The 26,147-nt window shown below is 42.3% G+C and overlaps 2 protein-coding genes across 7 annotated transcripts in view; both read left to right on the top strand.

The window, feature by feature from the left end:
• The window catches only part of rnf217 (ring finger protein 217), a 130,023-nt gene extending 129,517 nt beyond the window's left edge, over positions 1 to 506 (top strand). The window contains exon 6 of the mRNA XM_041188334.1: positions 431 to 506. Coding sequence (XP_041044268.1) covers positions 431 to 504 — 74 coding nt within the window. The 3' untranslated portion in view covers positions 505 to 506. The remainder of the gene's footprint in view (positions 1 to 430) is intronic.
• Positions 507 to 11,395: 10,889 nt separating this feature from the next.
• The window catches only part of LOC121277594 (synaptonemal complex protein 1-like), a 62,990-nt gene continuing 48,238 nt past the window's right edge, over positions 11,396 to 26,147 (top strand). For 2 of the 6 annotated variants that reach the window (XM_041187123.1, XM_041187120.1), the window contains exon 1: positions 11,396 to 11,895. Coding sequence is in view for 1 of the 6 variants with exons in the window: in XM_041187119.1 (XP_041043053.1) it covers positions 12,019 to 12,032 (14 nt within the window). In the remaining 5 variants the exon portion in view is untranslated. Of the gene's footprint in view, positions 12,033 to 13,322; positions 13,576 to 26,147 lie in introns of those variants that run through there. The other 4 variants (XM_041187124.1, XM_041187119.1, XM_041187126.1 and 1 more) reach the window with 2 other exon arrangements.

Genomic DNA, 26,147 nt, shown 5'->3' with positions numbered 1-26,147 from the left:
ATAACAGGATTCACTTCATATATTTGTATTACGTTGATTTAATCACATTGTGCTATTTTGTTAAATTATGTACCTCATCCCCTCGAAGTATAACTATAATCACGAGAAAATTTTGAGTATTCCATTCACAAGACCTAGTAAAAATAATACTGTAATCCACTATAATTACCAAATGCAAAATGCTAGTTTTCATATGTGTATTTTTCCAACTAATGCTGAATTTTGTTTTGTTGCTTCTCCTTAATTTTCTGGTTATTAATTAAATAATAATGGTGTAAATTTAAATAGTTGCAGATCATTACTTAAAGAACTTTCTTATCATGGAATTGTATTAACAATCAGAGCCATTAGTTTTAAGCATAAATTACAGAACTTTGTTAATAAACATTTACTTTGCTCTAACGCAGTATTTTTTATTTTCTTTTGATAGGCTTGTTTATCTTTCCTATCTATTACATTTGTAAGAAGCAGAGGAAAAGGTCACAGACTGGGATGTTTACATAAAAGAAAAAGAAATGAGCCTTGTTTACATTGGGAACGATGGATGTGTCAGGATCCTCATCGAACTCTGCAGTGAGAAGCAATAGCATGCAATTAACATCCAGATACTGAACAAACGTGAAACTGGGAATGATGTCATGAATTATTTCTTGGCCATATTACTAAGTAGTACACCATTCCCAGAGTAACTTCCAAAGAGCTGGCTTCAAGCACTGTGATGTAGAACTCAAGAAAGAAGAAACTGATCTGGACGGAACTGGGATAAAAGATAACAGTGCTGGAGATAGGGCTGTTTTTCCATTTTGCACATGTTAGCAGTACTAAGCTATAATCATGGATGATGTGGACTTCTGGCAATGTTTGCACTTCTTACATTGTCCTAACACTGTCTTAAAACCTCAATTTTTGAAGAGATATTTTCTCTGCACTATGTGATATTCCTGTTCTCTTCGTAATGAAGATTCTCATCTCAAGGAATGTGCTATACATGCCGCTTCATTAAGATTACATCTAATTGGATATTTTATTTGCAACTCTTCTAGCAGTTAACATTTGCAGAGGTAGCAGTTGTAATTCACCTCAGACTGGGGTGTTTTACACTATTCCTCAAGTTGACTTTGCCACTTAGCAAACAGTAAGCAGACCCAACCTTTAAAATCCTGGAGTCATGGCCAATAGCAGGGGTCTGAGTTTTAGCCAAAATAACAAATGCAGTAGGCTTTGCCCTCAGCAAAGTCTGTCCTTGCTTTATTTCAATAGTGGGAAATTTGGAATCTGGTCAAAACTGATTGGTTGCTGAAGTGTGAACATGCTTAACAAATTCAGATCATGCACAAGTGAGCTCTTTTTGTCAGTTGCAAATTTGGATGATGGATGTCATCAAATTTGAGTTAACGTTTGCCCCTGTTAATGGGGCACTAACAGTAAACTGAAAATTTTATTTATAAAAATTAAAGAAAATTAAAATTTGGTCTTTGGTTCTGATAATTCACTCCTGTCCCTCCAATGCCCACCAGTCACAGAGGTCTCAAGTGTACTGGTGGACACAATGTGCTCCCTCTTCACCTGGGAGGGGAGGCAGACAGTCAGGCCGAGCAACACCCTGGTCACTGCCTGGACCTGTGGATGGCCACCTTGGATCATGCAAAAGCTAATCTTTTTAATTCACATCTCAATTAGTACAAGTTCAAATGACCAGCAAGAACGTTCCCACTTAGCTTCACTGTTGATTTCCAATTGTGATTAGTTGCAAGGGTAATGGAAGTAAAGGAAATCCCGAAATCAGACCTGGCAATCACGATTCACTTGCTTGAATTCCACCTAATAACATTAAATAATACCATCTTAAAGTAACTTTTAGTGCCTTATTAGCAATTTTTTTGTGAGAGGAGAGCCTTTCTGCTGCTAATAGCCATGCTATACATAAGAAATGGCTCAATTCTATTGCTGTAGTGTAAAATGGGTCACTTGACAGTCTAAGCATAGTTAATTTTAAAATTGTTTTTCTTTGAACTAATATTGCAGAGAGCTACAAAGAAGTTGTGGGATGGTTTTGTGGTTTTGCTAGAAGTGTTTCTTCATAGCTAGTAATTTTACAATATCACAGAAACATATTGATTATTCAGTACCTCCTTACATTAAAGAGAATTACTTTCCTAAGAATTGCATTTCCATATCTTGCTCATTAGAATTTGCAAAAACTCAGGAGAAATGCCATTTGGTTCAAGAGCCAACTTCCTTCCACAGTCCATATATTATTGACCTTAATTGTGGACCATACCCACTCATTTATACTCAAAGTGTCAATTAAGATTTGCAAGGCATCACATTGACTGATTTTTTTTAACTGAATATCTATAATCCTACAATATCTTTACTAATAAATACCCCTTCAACACGAAAACATATTCTTTTTCCTGCCCCTTTGTTTATTTTCTGCATTTTTTTTTTAAATCTCCGTAAAACAATCTGTTTAACTGGACCAAAACCCTTTGTAAAATCCCAGTTTATCTCCTGTATACTTCTTAATTGACCATATAACTTTATCATCAGTAAATTCAATATTGAAGAAGCACTGTTCTTCAAATCATGTATTTAACATAATGTTAGTGACAGGGTAAGTAAACAAATCGCTTGTTCCATTTGCATCTGAGGCCAGCAAAACTTTAAAAAAAAAAATGTAACAAGCACTTGCTTCCTATTACCAAACTAGTTTCCAAACAGCTATCTAATATGCCAGTAATACCGTGAACCTTAACCTCTTTAAAAGTCCCAATAGAAGAACCTTAACCAATGTATTTTTTTTGAAGATCTATATAGTCCTCTTCTACTATTTTAGTTAATCCTTCAAAAAACAAACCAGTGCTTCTGAATCCATGCTAATTATTACTTATCCTTGACAATACTCCCATAGAATACTTTAAACTTTCCCAACCAATGTAATTAGGCTAAATTGTCTTTAATTTCTAGTTTCATAACAACCATTTTTGAATATTGGATTAAAATCACCATTCTCTGTATCTTATTAATCTCAGCACAGTCGAAATCAGATTGGATCATAATTTATGATAATCCAAAAAAAGATGCAAGTACATTGTCTTGATGTTGCATCATTGCAAAACCATTAAATATCAGCAGTAATTCTTCTTTTAAACCAATTTTAAAATCTCTGGGTTCCTTTTCATTTTAATGCACCAAAAATATGTGCTGAAGTGCTTTAGAAATGAATGATTTCTAAATTCCATTGTATTTTTATCAGAATTGACCCCCTTAGATTTCAAACATTAATTTCCTCAATCAAAAAGCCAGCACCTGTATTAGCAGAAATTTAAACATTTTTAATTGATTGAGATTTTTAGGAAACTTTTAATATTTTCATTTATTTTGTTCTATGAAGTTAAGTAAAATTAGTATTAATAGACCACACTACACTGTCGTCCTCCTTTATTTTATTTGTTCCTTGCACACACAAAATGAAAACAGAATTGAAAAGTCAATTGCTTAATCACAGGTATTAAATGATTTTTGTCAAGGCATGTTACCCTTTATAATGGGTTACTTACTCACAATCAGCTGCTCTTAAGGATGATTTTCACAAATTTGATGGGGTAAATTTTCATCTTCACTGCCCAGGTGATAATTTGATGAGCTGAATGCCTGTCCATTTTTTTAGAACCTGCCTGAATTCAATCAATGGAATGAAAATTGAGTGAGCTCTAAAACATGTTGCCAGAATTCCACCAATATACTGAGCATGAAAATTTGCCCAAATAAGACATTGGACAATAGGACAAACCGTTTTCTTCACTCGTTCACTTATTGGTTTTCAAGATTGTTCCTCACTTGTTTGTTCTTGTACCTCTCAGCATAATGTCCTTGTTTGCTTTTGTATCTGAGAGGACCTCATCTGGACCAGTTTCTGAAGCAACTCCTCATTGCTGATCTGTTTCCAAGATCTACTGCTCTCTGTTGCCCTTCCTCAGATTTGTTCCTCTTAATCTAAAACCTCTTCTATGGCAATCTTAAGGAAATTTCTGTCTCTTTGATGAATCCAATATAATCAACCAAGAATTTGTGCAGGATAAGCCTAATTAATGCTTTATTCAGAATGAGTTATACATTGGACAGGGATGGGAGCCCAGTCTCCATTGGAGAACGATCTTACCTACTTGCAAATTACTTAGCTGTTGTCACCTGCCTCTTTTGGAATAACTTGCTATGTTTGGCCATATGCAGCCAAAATGGTTGCTTAGAAATAACAGCCATGACACGAATATGGGAATATCAGGAGTTCACCTGATTGACCACTGTAACTTGGGCATGTAATTAATAGAACTCCTACTCAAACAGATTTTCCACCAAAATTATACAGCCAATCATGAACTTCCAAGCAAATTCTCAGTGAGATTCTTTAATTGCAGTTACTTCTATTCCTAATTCTTCAAACTCTGACTTTTCTTAGCCTGCACAAATGTGGCATATTGGAAGATAATATCTTGGACTGTGGAGAAAAAAATTAAGTAAAAATTTAAAGACATTGATAACTTGAGCAGTCCACTGGTATTACAAGTTCCTTTTTTTGATCAATGAAGGAACTAATTTAGCAAAACCACAACCCACAATGCCATTTTGCACAGTACTTCCTTTTTCAATCAGTGCCATCCTGTTTAGGTCACTTTTTGTTTGTTCCATCTCCATTTTTGTCTTTATAGCAAAATTTTGATTTTTCTAAAATGGTTATTATGGTGACTGAGGAAACTTGGTAACTGGACAGACATATTGGTTTTATTACTTAAGTCATTTTAATATGGGTAACATTTCTCTGTTTTCAAATAGCTGCAGTACAATGAATGATGCATAGTGCCCTTAAAAAGACAATTTCTGTTTGTAAGCATTAATGGATAATTCATCACCAAAGCTTGTGCCTTTTTATTTGATGTGACCTTGTTAAAATTTGTCTTTTCACCAAGAAAATTACTTGTTATGGTTACAGCTACTCAGCAATGTTCCAGAATACAAATCTATAAAGGTGTTCATTTTTTAATGCCAATTTAAATTCCTCTTTCCCCATTCCCACCCTCCCCTTCCCCTGCAGACAAGAGCAGGGGAAAACTTGAATTGAGAGGTACTTTGCACTTGTGGTAAACGTTTATTGATTGATCTTCTGCCAATTGTAGGATCCTGCTGGTCAGGATCAGAAGAAAACTCAACAGTTTTACTTTTATAACATAGCTCCACTGTGGATTGCGCTGAGAAGATATATTTAAGCTTTCTAACTTTAATTTTGTGTTTAGTTTAAAAATAGGGATGCAGTTGTTAATCCAGTCGGCTGGAGTTTACAGCCCTCCACCAGTGTGTTTGAAGGTGGGGGGATGGTGCTTGTCAAATGTAGAGAGTGGCCTGCCCATCCTGACCTATCTCCCATTTGACAAGGAGCAGTGGAGATGTCGGATGTCCAGTCCGCCCTTGTACCTATTGAGCCCCAAGTACCTCATCCCACCTCCACCGCTATTTTATCCGCGACGGGAGTAAATGTAGGTAGCCTGGCAGCTTTTACTGCACGGGCTAATGTCAGGCAAAGGTGGGGGTGGGGGGGGAGGAAGCTCTTTTGATGGTCTCCTGTGCCCATCAGAGGCACCCCCTCAAAGTCATACATCCCTTTAATCCTCCCCTCCTAGCCTCAAACCCAGCCTCCTTGTACCCCTCGCTGGGGTCTGCTAACTAGGCCCTGCTGATACCCTAGACTTAATCTTGAAGTCTGGCTCCATAACCACCTCTTGTTCAGGCACTAGCTGTAGCCCCAACAGTGGCCACCACTTGAACATGGTGCTGGTGAGACTATAGAGCTGGCAGCCAATCAGATTGGCCAGCAGCTCTCTAAAGTGAGATTTCCTCCCCAGATCGGGGTGGAAGTCTTACCCTTAGCCAATTGTCACCCCTCCCAATGTAAAATGACAGTGGGGCAGACGGCTTTTGGTGGGTTGACTCCCAAGTGACTTATTAGTCGAGAGGACGGGGGAATATCCTGTAAAATCCAGCCCAGTGATACTGTTACAGCCAATTCCATAAAAACCACTTTAATGAATCAGATTAGTAAAAATTACAGTAGATAATACATCCTATGTAAATGTATCTGATTAATGACACATCTGCATTCATAAACTAGAAATAACAGCTTGGGTAGCCAAGTGACTTGTGACTGGACCACAAACAACTACCATTACTACTTCTGATTGCTTTTTGTGCAAAAACAATAGCTGAAATAATGTGACTAAATATATCAAATGTACTATTCTAAAGAAAAATAAAACAGAATTACATTGTGTCATGTTTTTAATTTTAAGTCAATACTTGTATTTTCTCCTTTGTTTTGATTTCTTGGAGCTTTAATTGGGAGAGCTAATCTCTCTCTTTGCAAGTTACAAATTTCTGAATTTTCAACAAAATATTCAACTTCTTTGAAGGGATGATATTTTTGAGTTTGTTAATTTTCTACATTCTAGCACCTTTCAGCCAAACATGAAAAGATGAACACATTTGTTTTCATTATAGATGGTGTCCCTTTCAGGAGTTTCCATTGGGGGACTAGAGCCAATGTAAGTGGATGGGCAGGATCCCTTTGTTCACAAGATGGTGTTTCTCTTCTTAAGGATGACAATGCTATCTTTCAACACTAGAAAGAACATTTTGAACAACTGCTCAACTTGAATCCACAGTGGCAGCTGATATTCTCCAGGCAATCCCCCAGCACACTGTGATAGAACCTACAGGTGAACCACCATTGAGGGGAGGGCTGCAACAGGCAATAAAATAGATGGAAAAGCAACAAAGCCTGCAGCCTCATTGGTAACCCAGCTGAGGTCTTTTTGCACTCAATCTACGGATTTAGGATGAGAAAGAATCCCCTACTCCCACCCTTGATATAATGGAACATACTGTAATGGGCACTTGGGCTGAGCTATCACTGGAGTTAAATTCACTAATGTTTTTATGATTCTACTCTGATGTATTATTTTAATTCATTTGGGAGAAATGTTCTTAACTGTTCTAATAAAAGCTTTATTTACTTAATTTACAGAATTTCAATTTATTTTCATTTTTTCCAGGGGGTGTTAATTGTGACATAGGACTGGAACAGGCTACAGTGATCTGGATGGGTGAGGCCATGGAGGGATTTGTGATGTCAATGCACTGGGGAATGGGCAACCAGTAACTGAGTGCATCCCAAAGTAGGGCAGGGTACAGGTGACATAATTCAAAATAAATTGGAGTTTAGGTGGGTGTATTTTGGGAGACTGATAAGGAGAGTTTTGGAAAGGTGAATCCTTCCTACTTCTAACTTACTGTTTTATTTTTGATTTGTGGCACTGATAATCAAATCTTTCACTATCGTGAACAACTTGATCGTGAACCTCTATCAGCTTTGTCATTCCCCTTCACAATGTTGTAAACCTCAATTAAATTAACTTTTAATTCCTTAGTTTCCAAAGAGCAAGTCCAACTTCCCTAACTTTTCTTAATACCCAGATTACATTAGTTGCTCACTTTTGTTCACTGCAGAATATCTAAATACTTCTGCTGGTACCATAGGATCATAGAATAGTTACGGCACAGAAAGAGACCATTCACCCTGTTGTGTCTGTCAGCTGTCTGCAAGAGCAACACAGCTAGTCCCACTTCCCCACCCTTTCACCATAGCCCTACAATTTTTTTATCTTCAAGTGCTCATCCAATTCAATTTGAAAGACACAATTAAACCTGTCTGCACCACACTCTCGGGCAATACATTCCAGAGCCTAACAACTCACTGCTTAAAAATCTTTTCCTCACATCGCCATTGCTTCTTTTGCTAATCACCTTATATCTGTGTCCACTGGTTCTGGACCCTTCTGCCAATGGTTTCTCCCTATCTACTCTATCTAGATGCCTCAGGATTTCGAACACTTCTATCAAACCTCTCAACGTTCTCTTTAGAGAATCCAATATTGTTCTCTCTAATCTATCCACATAACTGAAGCCCCCAATTCGTGGAGCCATTCCGGTTAATCTATTCTGCATCCACTTGAACGCCTTCATGTTCTTCCCAAAGTGTAGTGCCCAGAATTGGATGCAATATTCCAGTTGAGGCCAAGTCAGTGTTTTACAAAGGATTGTCATAACTTCCTTGCATAACTCTATGCCTGTGTTTCAAAGCCCAGAATCTTGTATGCCTTTTTAACCACTTTCTCAACCTGAACTGCCACCTTCAACGATTTACATACCTATATCCCTGGGTCCTCTGCTCCTGCATCCTCTTTAGAATTGTACCTTTTATTTCATGTTGCCTCTCCTCACTCTTGCTTCAAAAATGAATCACTTTACATTTCTCTGTATTTTATCTGCCACTTGAGTGCCCATTCTACCAGCCTGTCTATATCCCCTTGAAGCCTATCATTATCCTTCTCACAGTTCACAATACTTCCAATTTTTGTGTGATCTGCAAATTTTGAAATTTGTAGGTGGCCAGTATTCCATATGACACTCCAGATGAAGTCTGGCCGATGTATTATGTAGCCACTTTTGTATATTTTCTACAAATGCAAACCCATTCCTTTTTTGCCTAACCCTTCATATATTACCTCTCTCTATAGGGCATTCCTTGGTTGCAGAATCCTGAGAATCTCTGACTCCTGTGATACACAGGAACACCAAATCTTCTTTCATAATCTTGAACATGCTTTGCTAACAGTGGATGCGTGTTCTCAAACTTCTTATTGGAAAGACAAATAAGATAGATTACAAAATGGATTAGTAAGTGATACAAGCATTGAGTTTACAAATAAATCTCATTATGGAAGAAAAATGATATACACACCCATTATGTATGAAATTGTTACAGGTCAATTACCTGTATTTTTCCAGTGATTATGCTGACAATTTTCTCCTAATAGCTTTTCTCCTTTTAAGACTGAAGGATCATTTAATTGAATAAAGCATGATTCATATTTGAAGCTATATGCTTTCATTATTAAACAAAATTTATTTGTCAAACCTGTATTGATCACACATTGAAAACATTAATATTTTACTATTTTAATGGATGTGATCAGTTTTGAAATGGATTGCCAATGTCAACCATTTGTCAAAAGTCTTATGTACGCCTTGAAATTCTGGTCAGCTTTGAGCGAGCAAGAGAAGTGAAGGATCTAAGGCAAATGAAATGGACATAAGTTCTGGCTTACCCACACCTCCATGGAAGTTCTGGTCCATACCTGCCCAATAACAGTGCATAACTACATCAACAAAGCTGTAACAAAAAGGATTAATTATTCAATAATTCTGATAATCCCAAACATGCTATGTATAATTAGAGTGGAGAAGAAAAGGGGCAATGTGTGAAAATCAGAAATGAAAACAGCAAGTTCTAGAAACTCAAAGTATGTTCATCAGCATCTGAAAGAAAAATGGTTCATATTTCAGCTCGGGAGTAGGGAATATATTTCTTATTTTACATTTTTATGCATAATTAATATGTGTGTTCATGACAAGATGTGGGTCAAAATTTACCTGGGATGTAGCACTAAATGAGTGGCATCGCTCTGACTTCCTGAATATTCTGTTCAATTGGGGTTCAGTATAATGGGCAGCTAATGTGATACCGCCTGTTTTGTATCATGACCCAAGGCAAATTTTTGATTCTCAATCCTTTTAATGTGTGTCCATGTAAAGGTTTAAAGCTCAGTGTTGAGACCAAATTTGCATCAATGACTTGGATTTGAAACTTGTTGACAATTAGTTAGCTTTGCTGATGACATAAAAATAGGTGCAGTAAAGTCAAGAGAGGCAGCTGAAAAACTACAGAATGAATAAAGAAAAAAAAATGAATAGACAGAACAGATTAAATTTAGTACAGAGGTAAAATGTTGCACATTGGAAGGAAAAATCGGCCCTGTTAAAATAATTAAGGATGGAATTAAAAAGTAGTCATAGTAGATTCAGCATAGCTGAGTAATGCAGCAGTGAAATCAATAACACAAATGAAATGTTGAATTACATAATGTCAGTAGATTACAAGTCGAACTGTAGAGTGCTCTGTTCAGACTACACCTTGAATATTCTGTCCAGCCCTGATTCCAGAGAAACAAGGTAGATATTCAAGAGTTGGAGGCAGTGCAGTGAAGAGCTACACGGTTGGTTGTTTGTGTCAGGGATCTGAATTATGAGGAAAAATTGGAAGGACTTGAGCTAATCAACCTGCAAAGAAGAGGTGATCTAATAGAGTTGTTGACTCGAGTTGGTGACTTGGACTTGAGTCATATTTTTTTGACTTGAACAAAAATGACTTGTGACTAGAACAAAATTGACTAGGTGGCATTTCTCAATTTAAAAATGTCTTTTCTTAAATCCTGGCACAAAGCCGTTGATCAGCATTGAAGTGCAAACCATGATCTATGTAATCCAGCACAGGTTTTGTTCTCCCCTTGCATGATCTCAACCTTTGCCACCACCGATTGGCTGCTTCGGAGACTGAATGCAGATCCACAGCAATGATTGGCCAAATAGCTTGCCAATCGGGGATGGTCAAAGTGCAAAATTCTCCATTCCCTCCTTTCACACCGACCTCATTTGTGGAGAGGCCTGTTTGTTGGTACCAGCGGAAAAACTTGGAGATGAAGGACACAACTCCAAGTCGTGAGTTACATAAAGGGATTCAGCCCAGTTCCTGCTGACATACGATGCGAACCCTGAAGCCGAAATACAAAAGCTCTCAATGGTCAACCCTTCCATAGCTGCCCCTGACCCTTACATTGCTGCACCCAACCCAAGCTTTCCATAGCTGAGTGCCTGAACAGGAGAGGACAGGAGAAACGTACAAGGGAGCAGGTCATCAGCACACACAAGCAAAACCTCAACAGTATTACATGTACTAACTGCATTGAATGCTGAGATCATTTTGGTAATTGCTTTGCACGTAACATATATATTGCTCTCAGGCTATACAACAATCATGTCACGAAAAGTCGTATCATTTGGTTATAAAAGTTGTGAAAATTCAGTCACAGAGAACTGCTGTCTGTAAAACGTGGAAGGGAGAACATGGCCCTGCAATGACATCAAATTTCATTTTAAAAACCACCTGAAAAGCCATCCTGAAAAGTAAGTTTTAACATTTCTTTTTCACTAAGTGCAATTTTTACATGCGCCTGCATGTTTTAAATGCTTTTTTCTGAATTTATAGCCCTGACTTCAGCTATTATATTCGTTGTAATGCTGTCATTGAAATCTCTTATCATGAATGACTGAATGAAGTTCACTGAGTTATGAGAGCCAGACTTATTTTGTCACCAGGAGGCTGGGAACTACAACTCCCAGCATGCCTTGGGAATTTCCACAGCTGTGCATGCGCAACAGTGTTTTGGAGTTCTCAGGGCACGTACGTGAAGAGAGAAAAAGAAACGACATGAAAATCTCAATCGTGTGATCAGGAGCAGAATGCCATAATCATAATCGAGAAGAGTCCCAGGCAGGAAGCAAGAAGAGGTCCCTGTAAAGAAGAAAGAGGAGCCGAGAAAGAGGTTCCAAGCAGAAAAAGGACTGTAGCTGGCAGACCTTGAGTGAAGAAGGTTCGGGGAAGCCATGGTGATCAAAGAGGGTTAAGGAGAAGGCCTGGCAATCAGAGGAAGCAGCAGGAAGCTGGTGACTCCAAGTTGCAGGCGATTGGGATGAAGTTAACCCTTTGGAACAGTAGTATTCTGCTCAGTACGTTTGAAGAGCTGATGTTATGGTTGTGAGTTGGTGCTGGAGTACAGACTTGAGAATTCAAGCAAACAGAGCCTTGAGACCAGATGGAAACCTGCGAGTGGGCCTTCGTTGAGGCCATCTGAATTGGAGTGACTTCTTGGAGAGAATTCCAAGGTGAGATCTTTGAAGGTGAAGACTGGAATCACTCGTGAGAGATACAGAGTTTCAACAAGATAAGGGTCATATGAAGAAGGGTCATACAGACTCGAAAAGTTAACTCTGATTCCCTCTCCACAGATGCTGCTAGACCTGTTAAGTTTTTCCAGCATTTTCTGTTTTAGTTTCAGATTTCGCGTATCAGCAATAGTTTGCTTTTATCTTAGAGTTTCAAGAAGATTGGCTGACTGTGTTTACTGACATGGGTTGTTGAGAAATCATTAGAATCTGTTTTGGTCACATCTGCCATTGATTTGTGCAGTGTGGTGTAGTCGACCACAGTTTGCCATTAATTCACATGTACCTCAAGTTAACCTTGAATGTTAAAGTATAAGATAGATAATTACTTGCTTTTTGACCTCATATAGAAAAGTTTATGTTTGTTTCGTCAAAACCCGTGGAATCTTGTGGCTTTGTTCTCTTAGCAAGTGTCTTGATCTCAAACTTTGGCTACTTTGAACAAAAAGTTACAGGTCCCTAACCGGATCATGCGAAGAACTTAGGGGTATGCTACAGGATCCTAACTCTTGTATTGTTTATACTATTAAATTTAGAATCACCTATCCTGTTGCTAATGACAGAAAATTTGTGTCCGGAAAGCAAATAAAGTTCATCGAGCAACAGGAATAGACTACAGCCTAGGATTATTATTGCTCAGCAAGCAAGTGGAACAAAGGCTTCTGCAACTTCCAAGTTATAAATAGGCTAGTTTGCTTTTTAATCGCTATCAGATTTGCAGAGTACCATGAAATATAGCAAAAAAAGTAAGAGGGCATGTTACTTCCACTTTTTAAAAAAAAAAAAATTTGTGACGACTTGGGGAAAATGACTTGCTTACAATTCTATCTATTGGAGGTATATAAAATGGCAAACTTATGGAGAAAGGTATGCCAAAATACTATAAATTACACTGAAACTGGAACTAGGAGAGGGGTCAAGTTGGAAGAGTGACCCAGGCAGTGGTGGTGGTAAAAACTCGAAAATATTTTTTTAAGACCAATAGGCTGTAATGGGGATTCTAGGATTTCCCGGGATGGGGGAATAAGACTGGCTTTAATAAACGGTCTTCCTCATCCCTAAGTACCTTGTTATGTAGGAATCCGCTGGAAGGACCGTGTATAGCTTCGAATGTGGCGACTCAGGGGTGATACTGCGAATGGGCAAGAAGCGGGTTGCCTGCCTGCTACGTGGGTCACAGGACAGAAATGGGTGGTTGACGTTTTCAACAAATGGACGGGAAATTCTTTAAAATGATGATGATGGTGCAGTTAACAAATATGGAAAAGCATACAAAATTAAAAGTTTTAAGAGTGGGAATTTTATCTGAGCCCCAGTAGTTCGAATATTGTCGAATATTTTGCAGCTTGCGAGGCCGCTCCTGCAACACCAGAGCCAATGAGGTGATTCTAAATAAAAACAGGAAAGTAGTTCTACAAAAACAGATGCTCTGCAGGACTGGGAGTCTGTATTTCTCCAAGTTATATCGCGTCCTATTCGCATGTTGCTCAATAAGAAGCTGCACTGAGGTTGCGTGAGGTACGATAGCATTGGTTTCCTGGGTCAGGCGGATGTTTGGTTTCGCCTTGGTAACGGAGCGCTGTGAAAACTGGAGCTCCAGTGACAGCGCAGAACCTGCAGGTATGTATTGCCGCTTTATTTTTTGATATAATGCAAAGGAACGATTGATAGATTCATTGCAATAACTGAAGGGACTCGACACCACCGCAGTTCAATGGGAGGCAGTTGTCCCGCCGCTTGCGCTTTTTTCTGTTTGGTAGCAATTCACAGATGACAGCTTTCAATCGTTTTGTTGTAAAACTACAAACCTTTATCTTTTGTCATTATCTAAAACATATTTGGTTCCACTGTGAATTAGTTTTAAGATTAATTGTCCTTTAAATATTTCAGAAGATCAAGTTAATGTGAAGATTGCCTTGCCAACTGCCAAACAACTTCAAAAAATACTAACAACTGAAAACTGCACAATTTCAAAATTTGCGGACAGCACTAAATTGGAGGAGGGTATAGTTAGTACGGAGGAGAACTGACAGAATGCAGAATAGGCATATAATTGGGAAATTAATTTCATTATAGAAAGTGTGAGGTGAAGCATAAACATCATCATGGACCAATTTGGCCAAATTGCATGTTTCAGTGTTGTATATCCTATGTATAGGCCCTGAATATGGACCTCTGATGTAAAAACAAATAGTTACCATGAAATCACAGGACAACACTGGATTGTGGCAGCATCAACTAAGTATATTTGCAACATTCCATAGTACGGGAAAACAATGAATAAGTAGAGGCGGTGACATAATGATACTGTCACTCAGGGCAATGTCCTGGCGACCTGGGTTTGACTTCCACCACAGCAGATGGTGAAGTTTGAATTCAGTAAAAATCTGGAATTAAAAACTGATTGTCAGAAAAACCCATCTGGTTCACTAATGCTCTTTAGGGAAAGAAGTCTGCCATCCTTACCTGGTCTGGCCTGCATGTGACTTCAGACCCACAGCAATGTGGTTGACTCTTAAATGCCAAGGGAAATTAGGGATAGGCAATAAATGCTGTCATGGCCAGCGATGCCCATACCCCATGAACGAATAAAAAAAATGAAATGTTTTCAAAGGAGGATGTATGCCTTTCTGAATGGAAAGCAGCCATTTTTTGCCTTTCAGTCTATTCTAAAGCTGTGGGGGTCACAATGGCCATTCCCATATATTTCCTTTTAATGGCAGCAGAACAGAAGCAGGGTGAGAGGAAATGAGAGAGTTGCATAGAATAAGGTTACACCAAAAGAGATTTTGGAAGATACTCTCGAGAGACAATGCTGCTCCTTGGAGAATATATAAGAAGAGGCCTATTTTGGGAGTTTGTGGCTCAGTACAGGGGTGTAGAAGGAACCCTGTGTCCCATTGCAAATTAACCTCAAAACACTGGGAGGAATTTTATGGAGACGATGGGGGTCTCGGCCGCTAGCTGGTGAGTGACCCGCATTGTCTCCTTCGGGGAAGACCCACCAAATTACAAGTCAATCAGTCAATTAATAGGCCAGCCTTCCACAGGAACAAGACTCCAGAGGTGGGAAGTGCCACCACAGAGAGCTGCTGCCAATCAGAGGTCCAGCATCTTTTGTGGCTTTGGCATGCTGGCTGGGAGCTGCAACATATGTTCGGTGGTTGCAGTGTTGCTTGATTGCCACCCCATCCACCAGCATGAACATTCAGCCTCTCCACCATTCTATGGCCAAGGTGCATATATATGATGCACTGAAGCTCTCACCAAAGCTAGCTTCTTCAGCATCACCTACTAAACCTAGGATCTCCACGACCTTAGACGGACACGAGGAGCTGTTGCATAAGAATACCATAAGCTCCAATTCACAGACTATCTTGACTTGACTTCTTCAGTGCTGTATCAAATCTAACAGCAATGTGGGGCCATCTTCACCACATGGACTGCAGAGGTTCAAGAAAAAGATCCGCCACCACCTATTTAATGGCAAATAGGGATGAACACTAGATGCTGGCCTTGCCAGTAACGGAGTATCTCAAGAAAGTTTTTTTTTAATGTTTGCTGTCTTATAAAAATTGTATGGGCAAACTGCAGATGACCAGACAAACCTACAGCTGACACTTGCCCATTAACATTTCAAACAGGCTTCCGGCCATATGGTCCCCCCAGGACCTTCAACGCTTATTCCTCACAAGGGGTCAGAGGTTTGTTGTCGAGTGGGCTGCCACCCATGGCTTGAAATTCTCAATTTCTTTCTTGAGCTAGATGAAAAGATATGAATTAATCTCATAATGAAGATTTGGTATCCTTTTATAATGGTTTGACACATAACGTTGTATCAGTTGTAGCAGGCAAGAAAGGACAGGAGTGGTCTTTTGGTAAGAATTACATATGGATGGCACACTGGGAAACGATGCAATTGTAGGCAGCAGGTGCAGCAGAATGAGAGAAGGGATCAGATTACTCTCCTAGAATACAATAAAGGTAATGATTGAAAGAGAGCTACATATATAGAGAATGGAAGGATGGGTTAGAGGGCAGGTTATTTGTCTTGGCTGCTCTGATGAACTTGTTAAACTTTTTTCTGCACTGGAAGGAATCCTGAGGGTTGTGCAGGTGGAACTCAATGCCAGAATTAGATCAGAGGCAGGGGCTTATAATGGTGTCGAAAAGAGCAGTAAGTCTGAAGATTGGGAGGATTTTAAAATTCAGCAAATGAAGACTAAGAAATTGATAAAGGAAAATAGGATATAAGAGTAAACTAGCTGGAGACATAAAAAAAAATTGTAAAAGCTTCTATAGGTAAGTAAAAAGTGAAAGTTAAGAGGCAGAGACAAGAGAAACTAATGGGGAATAAAGAAATGGCAGAGACATCAAATGAGTAATTTGTATCTGCCTTCAATGTAGAAGGCACAAAAAATTGTGAAGCAGTGGGGAACTAATATTAATTAAGGAAGAGCACTGGAGAAATTAATGGGACTAAAAGCTGATAAATCCCCTGGACCTGATTTTCTACACCCTAGGGTTGTAAAAGAAGTGACTACAAAGATGGTAAATAAATTGGTTTTGATTTTCCAGAATTTCCTAGATTCTAGAATGGCCCCTGAGAATTGGAAATTAGCAAATGTAATCCCACTATTCAAGAAAAGGAGAGGAAGCAATAAACTAACTGTAGGTCATTTAGTCATTAGTTAGACATCAATAGTAGAAAAAATGCTGGAATCAATTGTTAAGAACGTGGTAACAGGGCACGAGAAAAATCACAATGTGATTAGACCAAGTTAAGACGATTTAATGCAAGGTGTTGTGACGCCACTCCTGATATCAAAAGATGATTTTTGAACTTACTGGCTGGAAACCCCTAACTGATTTTTAAAAAAATGACTAAAGCCACATTCCAGTGACATGGGATCACAATCAAAGATTGCTGCACATTTGCATCATTGTACTTTCTGCATTCTGAAACTATTGGAATGGAGACAATGGGTGGAATTTTGCATGCTCGCTGGCAGCAGGCATGATAAGTAGCAGGTACAGAGAATATGGTGCAATCTGGTTCATGATGGCAGGAAGGTAGGTCACAATGGTCCACTCAGCCTGCCGATGGGGGACAGTGTTTCCTGCCATTGGTCATCGGGGAGCTCAATGTAATACATCAGCATCTCATTAAAAGGCCATCCTGCCAGGCTGTAGACCCCTGCTGGATCATCTGTCCATATTGGTGAGAAAGCACGTCATCATATTTCACAACGACACACAGGTGACATGCACTAGGCGACCTTCACATTGGGGGAATGGAGGTGAGCGAACAACATCTTTTCCACAGCTTGTCAGGGTCACCTATTGCCTTGCAGGCTTCAGGAGCGCCAGGGCGCCTGGGTGAAGTGTTGCTCTGTCTCAGAGGCGATTGTTTTCAGGTGGGTGGCATCCAGGGGCAACTGCTGCCTGGCCATGGAGGTGACTGTGCTCGGGGTGGGTGGGAGGGGGTGGGGTGGGTTGGTGTCCAGGGGCAACTGCTGCCCTGGCGTTGGATCCCGCGCACCAGCAATCGAGGTTGGGGGCAAGGTAGTTGAGGGAAGTGGCCACACAGTAGGGACACCTGTATAAACTGACTTTCCCTCTACAACTGAGACAGTTCAAGCATAGCTACAGTGATATGATTGGGGTTGGGCTCCTAGCCTGCCCACTCACGCTAGCAATGTGGAGGCTCCAATGTGCCACCAAGCCCTCCAGACCTTACCCCCCACCACCCTGGCACAAACTGCGTGCCTGCGACCACTTTACTGGACCACTGGACTGCAGAAGTTGTACAATCTCCTCGTCAAGGCTGACCATGTGGGAGTCACTGCTGGAGAAGCTCATAGCCCCTTGCACCATAGTTGAGACCAGTGTCCCCCATGTGGCAGGTTGACAGAGCAGTCATGCATCGCACTCCTCTGTGGCTGTCTGAGGGGTTGGGAGCACTTCCTAGGAAGCTTTAAGGGGTGGTCACACTGGGCCAGGAAAGGATGCTAAGTACACCCATGCTAACCACACCCCTCTCTCTCTCTCTTTGATGCTGCAGGAGGACCAGGTTAGGATCATGGATCCTGGTGACCTAGCTGTATGCCTGATTCCTACAGAGAGCGAAGAAGATGGAGGAGAGAGTGACTGAGTCTCCTGGCCGCTCAAAGGGAGGAACAGCAGCCTCAGGAAGAAGGGGCTGCTGGGGCTCCTGCACACGCAGCCCAGGAGCGACAGCAAGCTGTAGCTGGTCGGTGCCTAGTGACACCCAGGGTCTATAGATGCTGCCTGTCATTCTTGCAAATGACCAAGAACCAGTGTCACCAATGACTGTACATGTCTAGGGACCTGTGCGGCGGCCTCAGACTGCAGCAGAGCAACGCTATAATGAAGCTCATGCTGCAGCTCGAAACTTGGTGGAGCAAACCATCAGAATGCTGAAGATGCGGCTCCGGTGCCTTGACCAGTCTGGCAGTGCCATGCAATATAGTCCACAGAGGGTGTCACACCTCATCGTCGTCTGCTGTGTCCTTTACAACCTGGTGCTGCAACGGGGTGAGGAGCTGGCTGAGGAGGAGATGGAGGAGCTGCACATCTCCAATGGAGAGGATGGCAGCAGGGATGAGGGATGAGGTCCTCGGTGGTGGCAATGATGGGGATGAGGCTCTCACACTGGCTAGACAAGGCAGGCGCACTCGGGAGTCTCTCACGGCTGCCAGATTTGTGGAGGATGATGACGACATGCAGTAAGGTGTCCTTGTAGATCCTCACATCGCAGTTGTGAATGTTTGACTCCTGTCTGGCTTATGGCAGCGCCATTACCCTCTGTGAGAATGCTCCTGTCATGGAGATGCAGTGGAGGCTCTAATAGTTACTCGATCGCAGGAGAATGATGACAAAATGCAGTGAGGACATTCCATGAATCTTCACACAGCCTCTGAGAATGTCTGACTCCGGTCTGGCTGAGGGTGAGGCCAGACCATCACTGTGGCCTGAATGCTGCACAAAGCACAGGGAAGAGGCCCTGGACTGAGACACCTGCCTTTTATCTTGTGCAGAAAGGTTTCACATCCAAGTGACAAGAACACTGCTCACCAGAACAAGGAGCCATAGGCCAGGAGACATTCTTAGGAATTTATTGACAATAGTGAACAGTGTGTACAAGTGACCAGTACCCTTGCCCAGGCTGTGCAACTATTTTTCCTTAATTGCCCTAACCCTGCCGCTATGCCTAGATGTTCCCCGGACATCCACAGCAGAGGTGGAGGCAGCCTGCTGACTGCGACGCCCTGTCTGTGATGACTTTGGCAGGCGTCCTCTGGAGGGCCGAGACTTGAAGGGCCCCGGTTGACTTTCAGGGTCCTGTTGTGTGGCAGTGGCACCCTCCTCGGCCTGTGAAGCTAGAGCTGCTGAGGCCACAGGAAGAGGGAAGTCGGATGGACCGGACACTCCCGGAGTCATCTGGGAACATGACCCTAGGGTGTGTATATGCTGATCCTCCTTCCTATGGGTGCTCAAGGGCTCCTGGCTAACTCCATGAGGGGAAGGGGTAGCTGGAGTCAGATTGAGCTGCCCAGCACCCCTCTCGCATATACACTGTTGGAGGCCAACTATGGCATCAGCGATGGAGTTGAGCCCGCGCAGCAGTGCAAGAGCAACATCCTGAACAAAGGTCTCCATGATGGCCGCCATCCTACCAGTGCTGACCTCAGTGCATTGCAATATCAACGCTATCACCTCAGCCTGAAGACGGACAGACGCCCCCATCGTGCCTTGCAATCTGAGGAGTCTAGCGGACATCCCTTCCTGATGTTCCTGAGTTTGCCTTTACAGCTCCAGCAACTGACATGACCGAATCCAGAGGCTCGTCATCTGACTCGGACTCAACAGGTTCCTGGCCTCCAGCAGCCCTCAGAACGCCAGGGACCTGGAAAGACCCTGCCACCGCCTGCTGTGAATCAGAGTGTGCACTGTGCTCACCAGTATATGATCTTGTGCCTATTCTAAAGTTAGGTCCCACTAAGGTGTGTGTCTCTGCACTGGTAGAGGGTGTGGGTGAGCGCTGTGATGGGACTTCAAGGAGGGTGCCCTCAGATTCCTCTTTAGAGGTTTCTTCGGGGCTTGATTAGAGGCCCTGGGTCATGGACTCTGTCAGTTGTTTGACAAATGTGCCTGCAAAAGCAAGGGGAGATAATTAGTGCATGGCAATGGCCTGTGAAAGAGGACACATCACTCATGGCACGGTTGTCTGATGGATGTTGCTCTGCTGGATCCTCACTTGAGAGCAGCACCGACCTCACTGTCAGCACAGGACCGGTCCAGATCATGGCCAGCCAGCTGGATGGCTCTGTTTTCAAAGTCCGTGAGGACCGTGATGTCAGGCATTTCACCACTGGTCTGCAACCTCGCTCTTTTGTGTGCCAGCTTGTCCTGCATGAATAGAGATGAAGAAAGTGTAAGCGGAACGCCTGCCAGGCCAAATGATAGATGTGCCTGGCTTGTGCGGGTGGTAAGTGGTCCCATGGATGGGCTGAGGACAATGAAGGTGTGTGTGAGAGAGTGAATGGTGATGTCCCTTGAACTGGCAGTGAGTGAAGGCCCTGTGGATGTGTGATGGGTTTGTGAGTGTGTGAGTTGGGAGTAATGAGAAGAGTGACTTACCCTGGTGGAATAGAGGTAATCATTCATCCTCTTGCGGCATTGGGTGGCTGTCTTGTTCTGAAAGCCATTGGTGCTGACCACTGCTGCCACCACCTCCCAAGCCAGATTGGTCATGTTGCTGCCCATCCTGTGGCCAGAGCGGGGCTACAGGACATTCCAACAGGCCTCCACGGCATCCAGCAATCGCTCAAGGGACCAGTCGTTAAACTGGGGGGGCCACAGTCTTTTTTCCTTTGCTGGCCATGCCTCCCAGGAAACATTCATGAGCTGGTAGCGATGAGCAGCCTGCAGGCAGCTGCCTTTTAAACATGGCGCTCAGCATGATGCAGCAGTGGGCTGATGGCGGGAGGGTGAATGAGAGCCCACCCACCATGGAAACGGCGTGTTTCCTGGGAATGCATAAATTATGAGGCAGGTTTGGGACAATACGGCATGAAAACCCGCCATTGTAGCCAGTCTGTCTGCAAAGCCACAACAGGAAAAATGACTGCGAAAGTGGATGAATGAGGGCTATTTTATCACATTAACAAAGCATTCAGACAATCACTTGGGTACTCGGGTGGGTTAAGATAAACCATTGGATATAACCGCTTGAACAATGGGACCCTGGTTGAGAGAGGAATTTCCAGAGATGATCTAATGAAGATAACTGGAATACACTAGCTATAACCATATTTGGGTCACTGGACAGTTGGAGAGAGAATGTTATGTGACAAGCCAACCCTTTGTTTAAGCATCTGCTTTCTCTGCAGAACAGGTCAAGCAACTGAGATGCTGAAGGAACAGGTGGGTTCCTTCCTTCTCTCTCCCTCTCTCTCTTTCTCCATCCAACTTGCAAGTTGAACACTGTCTGCTGATTTTGACTATCCTGGTGCTACAGACAGAGATTTTAAGAACTCAACCCAGCGCTGTTACCTCCAGAAGAACAGCTAAACTGTCCATCCACAGCTTTAGACCGCCTCAACGCCGAGAGCTGCAAGCCCATTGATTTCAACCTGAAGCCAGCCGAATCACCAACCTTCAAGAGTCATGTACTACTTTAATTTCAATGGACTCTAAATTACTTCATCTATCCTTCCCATGCTGTAATCTATTAGTGCATATGTGAACTTTTAGTATGTGTGTGTGTATGTGAACATAAGACTTAGGAGCAGGAGTAGACCATTCAGCTCTTTGAGCTTGCTCTGCCGTTCAATAAGATCATGGCTAATCTGGTTGTGGTCTCAAATCCAACTTCCTGTTTACCCCCATAACCCTTCACTCCCTTGTCTATCAAAAATCTATCCAACTCAGCCTTGAATTAATTCAATGACCGAGCCTCCAAGTCGGGAGTTTTTATTATCTTGCATAAACAATAAAACTAGGCACAATAAAACTATCCTCTTTTATTTTAAAAAAAAAACTCAAGAAAACCTCTCTGATCATACATTTTATGGTCACAGCACATAAACAGTTAAACACTCACAGAATTGACAAATATATCCATTTTAACAAAACCCTGTTGCAGTCAAATGAGGAACGGGAAAAGCAAGGAGCCATTTGACCCTTCCTCACCTGATCATAACAAAGGGAAGTGGTTTGCCAAATCTTTTAAAAGATTTTTGAGTTGTAACTAGCAGGGTGGTTAAGTGAGAAATAGTGGATGTAGTGTATTTGAATTTTCGAAAAAGCATTCAGTAAGGTGCAACACAACAGGATATTCCATAAAATTAAAGCTCATGGAATTGTGGGGTAATATATTAGCATGGATAGAGAATTGATTGATGGACAAGAAACAGAGAGCAAGGTAACCGAATATAATGTATCCAAGTTTGTTGATACCAAGTTAGAAAGGAAAGTAAGCTGTGAAGAGGACACAAAAAGTCTGCAAAAGGATGTAGACAGGTTAAGTGAAACGCCAAGTTGTCAGATGGAATATAATGAGGAGAAATGTGAAGTTATCCACTTTGGTAGGAAAACGAAGCAAGCAGAATTTTTTTAAATGGTGAGAGACTAAGAAATGATAGTATCCAGAGGAACTTGGGTGTCCCAATACATGAATCGCAGTAAGTTAACACACAGGTACAGCAAACAATTACATAGGATATGTGGCACCGAAACAGGACATTCGGCTCAGCCAGTCCATGCCAGCATTTATGCTCCACTCGAGCCTTCTTCCCTCTTTCCTCATCTAAATCTATCAAGCTAACCATCTATTCCCTTCTCCCTCACATACTTATCTAGCTTCCCCTTACATGCATCTATATTATTTGCTTCAACAGCTCCTTGTAGTAGCGATTTCCACATTCTCACCACTTTTTGGGTAAAGCAGTTTGATCTTAATTCCCTGTTGGAATTCTTGGTGTGAATCTTATTTTGATATATTCTTATATTCTTCCCTCTAAGAGGAAACATTCTTCCTATATCCACGCTATAAAATACTTTCATAATTTTAAAGGTCTCTATTAGGTCACCCCTCAGCCTTTTTACAAGAGGAAAGAGACAATCCTTTCCTGATATGTATACCGATGCATTTCTGGTGTCATTTTTGTAAATCTTCTCTGCGTACTCATCCTCATGCCTCTATATCTTGTATCATCTACATGCTCCACTGCAGCAACTCACCAAGTCTCCTTCAACAGCACTTCCCAAAACTGCAACCTCTGCCACATAGAAGGACAAGGGGCAGCAGATTCATGGGAACACCGTCACCTGGAAGTTTCCCTCCAAGCCACACACCATCCTGACTTGAAAATATATCGTTGTTCCTTCACTGTCGTTGGGTCAAAATCCTGGAACTCCCTTCCTAACAGCACTGTAGGTGTACCCACACCTACATATGGACTGCAGCTATTCAAGAAGGTGGCTCTCCACCAACTTCTCTTGGGCAGTTAGGGATGGGCAACAAATGGTGGCCTAGCCAATGATGCCCCCATCCCATGAAAGAAAAAAATCTTTTCATAATATGGCAGGAGGGCATGCCAGGAGCAGCACCAGGCAGACCTAAAAACGAGGTGTCAACCTGGTGAAGCTATAACTCAGGACAACTTGCATGCCAAACAGCATAAGCAGCAAGTGATAGAGCTGAGTGATCCCACAACCAAACTACCAGATCTAAGCTCTGTAATCCTGCCACATCCAATCATGAATGGTGGTTGACAATTAAACAGCTCACTGGAAGAGGAGGCTCCACAAGTATCCCCATCCTCAATGATGGAGGAACCCAGCACAGCAATACAAAGATAAAGTTAAAGTATTTGTAACTATCTTCAGCCAGGAGTGCCTAGTGGATGATCCATCTCAGCCTCCTCCGGAGGTCCCCAGCATCACAGATGCCAGTCTTCAGCCAATTCAATTCACTCCATGTATTATCAAGAATGGCTGAAGACACTGGATACTGCAAAGGCTATGGGCCCTGACAAGATTCCGGCAATAGTACTAAAGACTTGTGCTCCAGACGTGCCGCACCCCTAGCCAAGCTGTTCCAGTACAACTACGACACCAGCATCTACCCAGTTATGTGGAAAATTGTTCAGGTATGTCCTGTACACACAAAACAGGACAAATCCAACCCAGCCAATTACCACCCCATCAGTCTACATTCGATCATCAGTAAAGTAATGTAAGGGGTCATCAACAGTGCTATTAATTGGCACTTGCTTAGCAATAACCTGCTCACTGTTGCCCAGTTTGGGTCTGCCAGGGCCACTCAGCTCCTGACCTTATTACGGCCTTGGATCAAACATGCACAAAAGAGTTGAACTCCGGAGGTGAGGTAAGAGTGACTGCCTTTGACATCAAGGCAGCATTTGACCGAGTGTGGCATCAAGAAGCCCTAGCAAAATTGGAATCAATGAGAATCAGGGGGAAAACTTTCCACTGGCTGGAGTCATACCTAGCACAAAGGAAGATGATTGTGATTGTTGGAGGTCAGTCATCTCAGCTCCAGACATCACTGCAGGAGTTCCTCAGGGTAGTGTCCTTGGCCCAACCATCTTCAGCTGCTTCATCATCGATCTTCCATCATAAGGTCAGAAGTTGGGATGTTTGCTGATGATTGCACAATGTTCAGCACTATTCACGACTCCACAGATACTGAAGCAGTCCATGTCCAAATACAACAAGACCTGGACAATATCCAGGCTTGGGCTGACAAGTGGCAAGTAACATTCACGCCACACAAATGTGAGGCAATGACCATCTCCAACAAGAGAGAGTCCAACCATCACCCCTTGATGTTCAATGGCATTACCACCACTGAATACCCCACTATCAACATCCTGGAGGTTACCATTGACCAGAAACTGAACTAGACTAGTCATATAAATACTGTGGCTACAAGAGCAGGTCAGAGGCCAAGAATCATGCGATGAGTAACTTACCTCCTGACTCCCCAAAGCCTATGCACTATCTACAAGGCACCATCAGGAGTGTGATGGAATACTCCTCACTTACCTGGTTGAGTGCAGCTCCCACAACACTGAAGGAATTGGACACCGTCCAGGACAAAGCAGTCCGCTTGTTTGGCACCCCATGCACAAACATTCACTCCCTCCGATGCACAGCAGCAGCAGTGTGTACCATCTATAAGATGCACTGCAGGAATTCACCAAGGCTCCTTTGACAGCACCTTCCAGACCCACAACCACTACCACCTGGAAGTACAAGTGCAGCAGATAGATAGGAACACCACCACATGGAGGTTCCCCTCCAAGTGTCTCACCATCTTGACTTACCTTTCCTTCACTGTCGCTGGATCAAAATCCTGGACTTCCTTCCTAACAGCACTGTGGGTGTACCTACACCACATGGACTGCAGCGGTTCAAGAAGGCAGCTCACCACCACCACCTCAAAGGCAACTAAGGATGGGCAATAAATGCTGGCCTAGCCAGTGAAGCCCACATCCCGTGAATGAATAAAAAAAACAACTGCACATGCGATATGTGGTCTAACCAAGATTCAATACAGGTTTAGCATAACTTTTTAATTCTGCCCCTCTCAAAATAAAGCCTAGTCTTTGGTTTGCTTTTTTTTATACCCTTTCTAATCTGTGGTTCAACTTTTAGTGATTGATGTATTTGTACTCCGAGATCCCTTTGTGTCTCTACCCCACCTAAACATGCACCTTCCAAGCAATGTGACCTTTTTTCCCTACAAAAATGTACTACCTCATATTTATATGTATTGAACTTCATTTGTCAATTATTTGCCCATTGTGCAAGTTTATTAATGTGCTCCTATAATTTATTGTAGTCCTCCTCAGTATTGACTGCCCACTCCCAATTTGGTGCCCAATCAGGAAAGGGGGCCGATGATGGAAGTGCCCCCTCCCCGTCTTCCCACCCAAGGCCCAAGGTGGGTGATTTGCTAGGTTTCCTCCTGTCCCTGAACTCTCGCCGGCCGAAAAATTGCAGTAGGCAGAAAGCGGCCTTTAAGGGCCTCAATTGGGATGTGGGTGATGGTGGGGGTGCGAGGGTGAGTGCGAAGGTGGGTGGGCAACCCTCGGCTTCGCCTGTCCCCCCACCCCATGAAATTACAGACAGGTTGG

This window comes from Carcharodon carcharias, chromosome 5, assembly GCF_017639515.1.
Source record: "Carcharodon carcharias isolate sCarCar2 chromosome 5, sCarCar2.pri, whole genome shotgun sequence".
NCBI classification, from domain to species: domain Eukaryota; kingdom Metazoa; phylum Chordata; class Chondrichthyes; order Lamniformes; family Lamnidae; genus Carcharodon; species Carcharodon carcharias.
Note: the sequence above shows the minus strand (reverse complement) of the source record. Positions and strands in the feature narration are given on the sequence as shown.